Here is a 12,602-nt window from a genome sequence, read left to right on the forward strand (position 1 = left end):
GAGACAGCCCACCTGTGAAGTCAAAGATCTACCGGATGACAGACAAGGTGAAGGCCAGCATTCACAGTGAAGTCACTAAGATGCTGGAGCTAGGAGTGATTGAACCTTCCAGCAGCCCATGGTCCAGTCCGGTGGTATTAGTACCAAAAGCTGCACTACCAGGTGCCCAACCGGAACTGAGGTTCTGTGTGGACTACCGGGGACTGAACTCAGTAACCAAGACTGATGCTCATCCGATTTCGAGGGCGGATGAACTGATTGACCGGCTGGGAGCTGCCCAATATCTGAGTACCTTTGACCTTACTTCCGGGTACTGGCAGATCTCTCTGACTGATGGAGCTAAGGAAAGGTCAGCCTTCTCCACGCCCAAGGGCCACTACCAGTTCTGCGTGATGCCCTTTGGGCTCAAGAACGCACCTGCCACGTTTCAGCGTCTCGTGAACCAGATCCTCGCTGGAATGGAGAGTTTCTCTGCTGCTTATCTGGACGACATTGCCGTCTTCAGTAACAGCTGGGAGGATCACTTGCGTCACCTGCAAGCTGTTCTCCAGGCCCTGAAGCACGCTGGTTTAATGATCAAGGCCAGTAAATGCCAGATCGGGCAGGGGTCGGTAGTGTACCTTGGACACTTGGTGGGTAGAAGAGCGGTGCAACCCCTCCAGGCAAAAATCGAGGCCATCATGGCCTGTGAACCCCCCAAGACTCAGACGGAGGTCCGAGCTTTTCTGGGCCTCACCGGATATTACCGCCGCTTCGTGAAGGGGTATGGTACCATTGTGGCCCCCCTCACGGAGCTTACGTCCAAGAAGCAACCTCGCCGGGTAGTCTGGACGGAGGCTTGTCAGCAGGCCTTTGTGAAACTGAAGCAAGCCATGTGCGAGGCCCCGGTCTTAAGGGCCCCAGACTTTTCCAAGGAGTTCATTGTCCAGACGGATGCATCGGAACATGGCATTGGGGCAGTGTTATCGCAACTCAATGAAGAGGGTCTGGATCAACCTGTGGTCTTCCTATCCCGGAGACTACTTCCCAGGGAACAGAAGTGGAGTGCAATAGAGCGTGAAGCCTTTGCAGTGGTATGGGCTCTGAAGAAGTTGCGGCCATACCTGTTTGGCTCGCACTTCCTAGTTCAGACCGACCACAGACCCCTTCGGTGACTGATGCAGATGAAGGGGGAGAATCCCAAGTTGCTAAGGTGGTCTATCTCCCTACAGGGAATGGACTTTCAGGTGGAACATCGGCCTGGAGTGGACCACGCCAATGCAGACGGTCTCTCAAGGTATTTCCGCCTTAGTGATGAGAACTCCCAAGGGGTTGGGTAGCTCTCCCCACTTTCAGCTGGGGGGGGACGCGTGTTAGACCTGTCAGCCCTTTGGGTGGTCCCTCCTCATCATTATTTATTTTGTCCCACTTCTGCCTCAAACCTTGTTATAATTTTTCCTTTTTGGGAACCACCAGACTTTTTAGTGTTGATGCAGGGTCAGGGAGCCATTTTCCCTACCCCTGGAACTTCTGTCTGAGGGCCTGAGACACAAAATGGTGGCCACCCATTGTCACCTGTGACATCACCAGAACTCACTGGAGGTTTCCAGAACCTCCTGGAACATTCTAGAATCCTGTGATAGTGGGAGGCAGTTTAGAATGTTGGGAGGCCATCTCAGAGTGGCAGTTGGCAGCTGACTGGAGAGGAGAGAGGACACAGAGATAGAAGGAGGTCGGAGTAAGGCAGCAGGGGTGGAAACCAGTGCTTGGAGTGGGGTCCAGAAACCCACCCTTGATGCTAGTCCCTACTGACCAAGCCCAGCCTAAAGCCCTGTGTGGGACAAAGACCAGAAGAACCATCTTAAGGATCTGAACATTTAGAACAGGCCTTAAAGAGGAAGAACAGCAAGCTCCTAACCTGTTCAGCAGTGTCCTCCTGAAGTCCTGACGTCGAGAAGCCTGGAGACCTGGGGCCTGAGGTAGAGAAGCAGCGCTGACAGAAAGCAGACGTCGTACCCGGAGCCGTCAGCGGTCGAGTGAGGGCGCCGACGGAGGTCGTGGAGAGGCGCCGGAGGTCGAGTAGGGAGTCACCGGAGGTCGAGTGAGGGCGCCGACGGAGGTCGTGAAGAGGCGCCGGAGGTCGAGTAGGGAGTCACCTGAGGTCGAGGTGAGGCGTCGACGGGAGAGTGACGTCCGCCCACCGGAGTCGCCGGAAACTGAGGTGAAGCGCTCCGGAGGTCGAGAGTGGAGATCGCACTCCGGAGACACCCGGAAGCGGGGAGACCGTGTCCCTGCGACGCCGGAAGGCGACATCGAGTCAAGGCCGCCCAGCGACATCGAGTCAAGGCCGCCCAGCGACATCGAGTCGAGACCGCCCAGCGACATCTAGTCGAGGCCGCCAAGCGACATCGATCTGGAGCCGCCTCACGGCGTCGACACGGCGCCCAGCGGAGCCGATCGTCGAGGAAGGGACAGTAAGTGGTAGAGGGGGCGTCAAAGGCCCCGGGGAGCCCTAAAAGACCATTCTAGGGGCTAGAGGGGTGTTAGAACCAGCCTGGGATTGCCAGGGGTGAACTGAGACTGGTGCAGTGACATCTGTGTGGGGCTGTGTAGTTTGGAGGGCCAGATCATTAGGTTATCCTCATTCTGCCTCAGCTTAAGCCCCAGCCTTGACCAATCTAGGTGGGACACCCCCATGCCACCCAAATGACCACAAGCTGTATATGGGCAAAGTAAGACCAAGTTACCTCATGAAAGTGATCTGATCTGTAACGGTCATTGATTGCTTTACCTTATTTATTGAAGGTGCTTTATTTATTGTCTTCCACTAATTTATTCTTGCACTGTATTTATTGTCTGACTGTATTTATTTGCCGTCTATGTTTATTGCACATCTATTTATTCTTTGCTTAATGATGACCTGAACCTATTTGTTGAAATTCCGAAGTAGCATTGTTTATTTGACCTGCTCTGTTGAAGGAAAATCCTAGTGTATTGTATTTATGATGTGAAGCCTGCAACTAAGAGAAAATAAGATAAAGACATATATATTTTCATCTTGTCTTCCATAATTTTTACGGTGTAGTGTCGTTTTTGGAACGGATGAACGCATGGTTATTGTGAGGGTGTGACGTACGCTTAACACGGTGCCTGACCCCCAACCGCTCGAGCCAAGCTACCACTGTGCTGGGAACCTGGTGACTGCTAACCCGGTTGCCCGGTTTCCAACAGGAGGATATCCTGCTGGAAATATATGTATATTCCGGATGTAACAATGTAGCATCTTAACAGCAAAATAGAAGTCTACAAGGACCATGATACAATGGGAAAACAAAAAGAAAGGTAGGGATTTTAAACCCAAGAAATTCACAGTAAAGTTTATAAGGAAGGACTGATGGTGCATGTCCACATTATATGTGTTTTTGGTTTACATACTGGTGTGCCTTTAGCAATGGTTTATGTAGCAGCATAGCAAGTGCCTACCACTTGAAAGCGTAGGGGCATGCCATCTGTACGAATGCAAATAGTGATGGTGCTTGCATTTTATCACTTTACTCAAAAAACAAAAACAATAAAGTCACTCACTGATATCGGTCATCTTCAAACGTTTCCCTTCTCTGTTTCTCCTGTTGCCTTCTCTTTTCCTCTAGCTGATTTGCCTGCATCATCAAAGTGACAGAATATACATTTACAAGCGATAAAATACATAGGGACTGATTTATGAAGGTTCTTTTTAGGTAGACATTGGAATTAGCTAAAACGACCACTGTGCACGTAAGACATTTTGAGTCAGAATGTTAAAGACCTTAGAAACTATGCTTCTCGCCATATCCACTAGCTTTCACATGTAGCACATTCAGGACACAGAAGTAAATGTTACTTACTAGGTCGAGCCTAGACAGCGCTTGCGCTATCTGGAAGATCTGTTGTATGTACTTTGATGAATCTGGAGATCAACCCTAGAACTTGTCTGCTTAAGCCTAGGAACTCTTTTTCTGTTCAACTGCCTCCATTTAACTGTCTTGATAGAAAACGACCAGTAGAGGTCAGTAAAATACCAGAATCACTTTAGCATACCCTACACTCCAGGCCATAGAAACTTGTATTCATCGAGCACCCGTAGACAAACATTTTTTTTTCAAATCTTGTATTTTCAGTGATGTGACCACTGAAGGGGCTGATTTTATATTAAAAACAGAGCTTTGGACAATACAATTTCCCGCTGATAGGCAGTATTTCTCTCCATGTGTTCCCATACCCGGCATGTTCCGCAGTTTGGTGCTTACCTTACCTCCATGTGAAAGCACAGTAGATGTTTCAGCACCCAGGCTAATGTGCTGCATTGCTAAATACATATAAGGTTCCAAAGGCGAGACCGATTGCATTGCAAATGCTGGTTTTTGTTTTTAATCCTATAACTGCATTGTAAGTATCTTCACTGAAGTCATAGATGTTAAACATTCCTGCCTGTTTGTAAGGATCCTGGAACACTTTATTGGCAAACTGAGTGCACACATTTATTAGAGGTGAAAACCTGTATTGCCCAAATGCAGGAAAAGCCTCTATAGCTTTAATTGGCAAAACAAAAACAAAAATCAGAATCCTTTATTTACAACACTACACAAGGTAACATTGCAGCGTGCTCCCTCAAGCGTGCTGCAGCGGAAGCAAAACTCTAAACTCAAGTGAAAGAAAGCTCACTAAGAAATTAACTACCAGATAGGCTCAATGTACAGCAAAGTGAAAATAGGCACTGTCCCTTCAAGGAACAATGGAACTCCATATCACAGTATGCCTTGTACAGGCAGTTACGTCAAAGGCATAGTTCTGGAGGTAAATTGTAGATGATACTGCACCAATGACGTAGATATCAAATGATCACCTCCGCTTAGCAAGGACACCAAAGATAGAACTTTTTCCACGTAAAAGATGCACCAATGCATGGTATAATCATACCTTTTAGGATGCACATACATTTTTTAGGGTAGATTTTAGGTGTCCATAGTGCATAATTTCACGAGCTATGCTGCCAAATTTAAGGACCTCAGATTGGGATCTTATAACTGTGCTTGTATCCTCGTCAGAAATTTGGTTGGTAAGGACGCCTCCTTGTTGTTTCTGCCATCCAGGGGCAATGAAAATCATTTTAGTGTTGCATACCTCAATTTCACTAGGACTGATGGAATCAGTGAGGTTGGCGGAAAACAGTTTGGAAATTTCTTTGATTTGTCTATCCAAAGGGCAATGTCCAGCGTTCCCAGTTCCCACACTTTAGAGGCAAACAGACCAATTTGAGGATTACCCCAATCTGAGAATATGCCTTCTACTACATCATTGTCATTAGCCCACAAGTGGTTTTAATATGAAGAGGCTACACAATAAGCCTGCTTGGGTGTTCTGGAGACCTAGAAGGTGAACAGTTTTTATGGTCGGGTTTCTTGCCAAGACCCAATTCCAGATTGTTTGGGTTATCAGAAGAACAGTCGTTGATCTGGTAGAGTCCAGTTTGTTGAGACCATGCATTGTGAAATTGGTGCCGGTCTGGATTATAATATTATGGCATGTCCAGAAGATCTGTTTATGTGCAAGTCGCCTTTGATGAGTTTCCAACAAGCAGCCAAAATACCAGAGCAACAGAATTAACTTTTCGTTTAACATTCTAAACATCCTGAAAAGCAGCATCTTCTAATGCTGCTGACAAAAATCCAAGTTGCATTTTTAACTCTCTTGTTTCTGTGGGGACATATGTTTTTCTGTTTTGGCTGTAATATGAATTAATGATTGCACTGGTTCAGCATGCAGAGGAAGAGTCCTGGATCTGGCATCATCTGGTTTGTTAGGACAGTGAACTGTGGTTGAGGTGCCTTTGTGGATTACAATTCTATTTGATGTTAGAGAAAGTAGGAAAGTCTTGAGAGCCAGATGAAAAGCTCTCAGTTCCAGAACATGTATATGATATAGGTGTTACTTATTTGACAGCAGTCTTTGCACTAGCTTCTGAAAATAGGTTCACCAGCTTATCAAGAAGTCATCGGTTACAATGGTGTGAGTTGAAAGACCTTGATAAAAAAAAATTAAAAACTCTGTACAGAAGATTCGATTTCCTGCACCACCATAGCAACAACTGTTTAGTGGAATAATTCATTTCCCCAGTCATCTTCCCGTTGAGACCATTGATCCTCCAAGCACTGCAGAAGGTGTCTCATTTGGAACCGGACATCTGTGACAATGTATGTGCAGGAGGCCACTGTCCCCAGAACCAAAGACATGCAGCGAGCGGCTAATTAGGGAGTCTTGTGAATTTGGAGAGATTTCTGAAAAAAGTTAGATGCTCTCTCCTCCAAAGAATACACTCCTATTTTTGTATTCAAAGTTTCCCCTACGAAAGCTACATTGTGAACTGGGGTTGATGTGGATTTTTGGAAGTTGATATGAAGGCCTAGAGCTTGAAGCTGAGCAATGGTTGCAATGAAGTCTTGGAGAGTTTCTTTGATGCGAGAGACATCACCCAATCGTCGAGATATGAATAAACGAAATTTCCCTGCCTACTAATAAATGCAGCCACCACCACCAAGCTCTTGGAAAAAGGTTCGCGGAACAAATTTGAGGTGGAATGAGGTCACTTTGTACTGGCAGTGCGAGTTGCCTAGTATGAACCTCTAAATGTTGTGTTTTTTAGTTACCTGAAAGTGGATATAAGCATCCTGCTACTCAAATGTTCACATCCTGTCCCCTTTCAGGAGCTGAGGAAATATTTGATGGAGAACCAGCATACAAAATTGTTGCTTTTTAATCCATGTGTTAGTTTGTCGGGGGTCTAAAATCGGTTTGACTTCTTGCAGTTTTCTCTGCAAACCAACAAAACATATATCTTGCATTTTCCCGTCAGAGGAAGGAACCAGCTCTGCTGCTTGTTTTTGCAGCAGTTATGCAGCTTCTTTCAGTTCCAAATGTAGCTTATGTTTTAGCGCAGGCTTCAGGGGAACCAGCTGTGGAGGGGACTTAAATTGGAGGGTGTATCAACTGCCAATTTCACTTGTCTGTGATCATCTTTTGTTATTCTTTTAGATGGCACAATACACTCCCTCTTACCTGAGGGTCACACAGAAGAGTCATTGTTTAGAATAAGACAGTCTTACTTGCTGTTGATGCTGTACTCTCCCCCAGGGATATTTCCCAATAGTACACAGGATGTTGTTATTGGCTTTGTTACTGATTTGCTTTTACTACAGGGGATTCTGAACGCTCTACTTTGGATGGTAATTGTGGACTCAATGCCTACGCTGTGACCTTTAAAACGTTTTTTCTCTTAGAGGCCTATCACTTTGGGAACTTCCAACATTTCTCATACATTGGATCTCACCATCCATGTGGGTCCAAACAGTACCGACGAGCGCTAGAACTCCAGCAGCCCGAAGACTTACTAGGAGGACCAGGCAGCCAGTTACAAACACGCCACCTGAATTGGAAAACACAGGGGGCGAGCCAGAGGCAAGAACCCAGTGAAGCACACCCCAACACCCCACCAGGAAAATAGGACAACAAAAGGGCCCCCAACCGTGCAAAGGATAGACACCCCCAAGGGGCGGACACCACAAGATCCGAAACCGGACAGGACCAGGACCCAAAAAACAGAGAGGACCAAGGGCAGAGCAAGGCAAACCCCCAAAGCCATGAGACCAGGGGAACCCAAAGTCCAAACAAAGCCATGAGACCAGGGGAACCCAAAGTCCAAACAGGCACACCAGGAAAGACCCCGCCTCAAACACACTGCGGACGTCACCCCCAACCACAACCCCAGGGGGCTGACCCAAGGCGGACACCGGAGATAAGCCACACAAGGAAACCCCCAATCAAACAACCAGCTGACCAACCGGCCCGGAGGGCAAAGGACAACACCCAGTGACCACCCCAAGAGAGTTCCAACACCACCTGCAGAAGGGCCAAGACAAAGCCCATGACGGCTCAAGAGCAACCAGAGACGCAGACAGCCACAGGCCCCAGAGCCCGAGGCCAAACACAGGCAGGAAAACATACCCCCTGTCACGACCACAGGGACCAGGGAGCCAGAAAGCACAACAGACAAGCAGGGTGGCAAACAGCCCAACACCGCTGACGGCCACACTGGCACCTGACAAGCAAGCAAATTGAAACAAAGACCAGCCAGCAGAGACAGGGGGAGGAACCTGCAAGCCAGGCACAAAGACTGGAAGGCCGAAGCAGCCCTGGAGAACAGGCAACAGCACCCAACACCCAGGCCAGAGACCCGAGGCCAGAAAAATGGACCACCAGAAGGAGCACTGTCGGCACCCCCCAATCCATCAGCAGGGCCACCACGAAACAAGGAACAGATATAGAAGGCCCGGCGCAATCCAAAAGGCAGCAGTAGAAGAACTGCCACCAAAAGGCCAGACACAACCGCCCTCAGAACGAGAGCAAGTAGGCAACCAACATGGCGCCCCCACAGACCTAGAAAAAGTGACACGGGGAACCAACAGCCACACCCCAGAACCACTCCACCTCCGAGGGCAGAGAGAACACCCATCAGAGCCAGCCACACCCAAGGCCACAGCGGCAACACACCGCAAAGAGGTCAGGAAGCCAGGACAGAATCGAGTAATCCCGTGTGGGGATGCCGCCACCATGATCTTGCTCACCCCCAGAAAAGCAGACATGGATGACAGGCCCATCGGGAAGGACTGGGAGGCCGGCCTGGACCCCAGCAATGCCCGGCACAGAACGCCGGACCCCAAGGGGCCCTATAGCACCCACTCTCTTGCAAGACGCCAAGAAGAGGAAGGCAAGCCAGAACGGCCCATGGGCAGGCACCCAAAAGGCGACACCCCCATGGGCCAAGCCCCCTGAAACAAGGAAGCACACAAACTAGGGGACACAAGCAGCCACAGCAAGACAGCGAGACCACAGAAAACAAAGGCCAAAGCCCCACAAATCAGAACGGAAGGGCCGCTCAAGGAAGACCAAGGCCACACGACCCACAGAGCGAATAGAGGCTGGAAGAGGCACAGCTCACAAACCGTGCCCATACTGGTACAACCACAGCAGGGCAAGTAAACGCCTGGGAAAAGCACCATGCCACCAACCCCGCCAGTGCCATCACACAGATGACACCAACTAAGCCCGACTCCAACAAGAGACAGGATAACCAGCACCCAATGGCTGACACACCTGCCCTGCATGTACGCCGGCTGGGAAAACAGGTCCCAGACACAACAAGAAGAGAGGCAAAGGAGCAAGAAAATATGGTGTAGGAGTCATTTGTACTTCAGACTGCAATGGATACGAAATCCGTGAATTGCACATGCAGCAGTCAGATGTTCGATTTCAGTGTAGCCTCAAAAGGGTAGCGATGGCGGAAAAAACAATCTGAGGATGGAGCCGAAGCCCATGCGCAATACGATCCAAAAGAGGAGTCACATACCTTGTGACTTCCAAAGATTTTCCAAGAGGAAAAACAACTGCAAACATCCGGGCCCAACACCAGATGGCGATCTATGCACAGTGTGTAATCTGCAGCTCATATGCCTCGCACGGGTAGTTTCTATGCAAGTCCAGAGATGAGGCTGTGCACAGATTAGGTCAAGATCTAGGGCACATCTTTGGAATGCACCAATTAAAGGCAGGGAAAAGAAAAACCGCTACGTGGTACTCACCCCCTAGGCTGGCAGACTCCAAACTGCACCGTCTGCCACAACAATGCCCCCGCCAGCTAGCCCAGGCATGCACCACCAGCCACAGCACCTAAGCAGCAATCGACCACACCGGCAGCCAGGCACTCCAGGGGCATCTCAAGCACAGCCCGTGCCACCAACCAGCCGCTGCAGCGTGTCCTCCACCTGGCCCAACCACCAGAAAGACACACGCCCGCAACCTGGAACTGCCCGGGAGGGACGGCGCACCAGCCGCAATGGGCCGGCCAGGAACATCCTCTCCTCCCAGCACGCCGGGAGGCACATGAAACAAGCATTTGCAATGCAATAGGTCTCGCATTTACGTGAGTTTAAGTTATTGGCATTGTAAATAACAATGCCTTTTTTTTTTTTTTTTTTAAACGGAAACAAAAATAAAAGGCATTGTCATTTGCAATGTCAATAGCTCAAACTCACATAAATGCGAGACCTATTGCATTGCAAATGCTTGTTACTCCGAGTCTCAATTCAGGGGGTGCTGCCTAGTACACTGTACCTAGTCGGAGAAGATGCGGATCTCTGCCTTCGGGGTCCATGCATCCTTTTGAGGTATTAGTCCATTGTGTCAATGGCACCCACTTCTTCTCTGGAGTGGCTGTAATTCTTGTTTTAATGTTACATTCTGTTAGCAAAAAGGAGCCACCTGAAGTGGTATGTTGTCTCGCGCTGGTATTGACCCTTGATGATTCAGACGATGGCTCGGTTTCATCAAGCCATAGGGTTTGTTGTTATTCACAACGATGTGAAAAGAACATTGGGGCTGATTGAGAACTGCTCCTCGATTTCATCTGCTAACAACCAGCATACCAAATAACTGAGAAAGCAGTGTCTTGCTGGCCCATCATGGAGTAGCAGAGGAGATAGAGTTGACAGGGTGCTCGGTGTGTCTAGAACAGGCAAAGAAGAATTCCATGTAGGTTGAACATGGTTAAAAGCCCCACACACCCCTACCACAAAGGCAGCTCTGGTAGGCCTCACACATTTCAGTCACTGCACAAAATTTGCACCCAGTTTGGCAGTCTTAGACAAATACCAAGGGAAGCGTGAGAATTGAGGCTGAACTGTCCTGTTACCCCCATGAGCAGTCCAGTGATGAAACGAGAAATAATTAGGCCCCCTGGCTCCTTGAGACTCCTGTGTCCTACAGATATTCATAGGTCATGGGCTGATTGGGCCCCCACCCCGGCGCACATGTCCTGCTGGAGCCTGTATTATGCCTCTGGAGTATCTTAAAGTCAAATGATGGGCGACAGAGGTGTGAGAGGATTCACTGCTGCATGAAGACCCCAATTTGTAGGGCATTCCCAGTGCCACAAATTCCCATCTTTAAGTCAGACAAGGATCTGACGGTGTTTCAGTTTCCAGTGTGTTTTACACAAAAAGTCAATCAGGTATGCACTCACTCACTCAGTCCCTTGCATGCTCAGTTGTTAACTCACTCCTAAGCTCCCCCACAAGCGAATTCAACATGACAACTAAATGTGAGAGAATGTATGTGATGCTGGGCACAAGTCGGGGGTACACATGGGTGGACGGCGTCCACCCACTATTTTCACAGGGTGGAATCCCTCCTCCCTGCCACAAGGTTGGGCCCCAGTGAAACATGCTGATTGTGTCCCGGTGTAATTTGCCGACACATTCGGCAGCACCTGCATGTTGTCTGCTTTACATTCAAAGCATCAAAGTGCAAGCGGCCATGGGGCTTTCTTCGGTAGCGGCTCTTCCACTAAGGCAGTGGAGCATCGCCACTCTGCTAATTGAACAGTGCAACAACGAAAAATAAAATGATAATACCAAGCAGTTATTATCATTTTATTTTTCTGCGAGGGATTGGAGCCAGGTTGGGGAGGGGCATGGCTGAGCACAGTGAGGAGTGTTTTTTGCACTTCCAAACACTTAGCATGTTCTCCATGGGGCTGTGTTGCGCAGCCCCGTGAAGAACATGCCCAGGCTCCCTGTAACTGCCTGAGCGGCCAAACAGGCCGCTCAGACCGCCTTGAACTTAAGGACGCCCCATTACTACGGTAGAATTTAGTGCTCTGTGAATATATAGTCATTCATTTATTCAGCAGCCGCTTGAATTGGAACATCTATCACAAAACAAAAGCTAAATTGTAGCACCAACACTGCACAAAGTACTTCAACCCAGCAAATGGATATTAGAGCCTATAAAGAGCGACTGAGTTACATACCTGTGGCCTCATTATTTAAAGGGCGCACTTTCCATGTTTGCGCCCGGTGCACTTTAAAACAGGTGCGTCGGGCAAAAACAGGGAAAGTGCACCATATTACATGGAATGCGCTTCCCCCAGGGCAGCCTCCAACTCACACTGGCCCCTGGGCAGAGCATTCATGTGAAAAACAGAGCGGCTTCTTTGAAACCGCTCCGTGTTTCACAGTGCAGGTGACAACCCGCCTGCATTTTTAAGGGGGATTAGTGATCCCCTTGTAGGCGGATGCAGTGAGTGACTGCACCTGCCTGCAACGTGAAGTCTGAGGGGTTCATGGCCCTCCAGAGGGCTGCCATCAGGGGATGCACTAACAGTGCCATTTTACTTTAATTTATTTTTGACGTGAGTGATGTGTGAGTCTATTGCAGACATTTTGCAGAGAGATGTTGTGTTTAAGGTTCATGCAAAATACATAAAAAATTGTTCCTTTTAGATCACAATAGGACCTCAGGTATGAGAATGGTAGGGTGTCACAGAGATTACTTGCAATAATATTAGTGAGATGTTGCTGGGTTACAATACACTATCCTTGAACATTAGATGCAAACACATTTAAAGTTTGGATGAGTGCGTCTGTCCACTGTCAGTGATCTAGCCAAAGAGGGCATGAAAGAGCTGGGAACTGAATCAAAAATTCAAAGCTGTTCCAAACAGGGGCACCAAAGAAACGTTGGGCCCAGCGCCC

At 48.6% G+C, this 12,602-nt stretch overlaps 1 protein-coding gene across 1 annotated transcript in view; it reads right to left on the minus strand.

Moving 5' to 3' along the window:
* The window catches only part of EPSTI1 (epithelial stromal interaction 1), a 236,271-nt gene that overhangs the window by 80,640 nt on the left and 143,029 nt on the right, over window positions 1-12,602 (minus strand). The window contains exon 6 of the mRNA XM_085621814.1: window positions 3,565-3,638. Within this exon, the coding sequence (XP_085477940.1) occupies window positions 3,565-3,638 (74 nt within the window). The remainder of the gene's footprint in view (window positions 1-3,564; window positions 3,639-12,602) is intronic.

The sequence above is a fragment of the Triturus cristatus genome, chromosome 8 (assembly GCF_964204655.1).
Source record: "Triturus cristatus chromosome 8, aTriCri1.1, whole genome shotgun sequence".
NCBI lineage: Eukaryota > Metazoa > Chordata > Amphibia > Caudata > Salamandridae > Triturus > Triturus cristatus.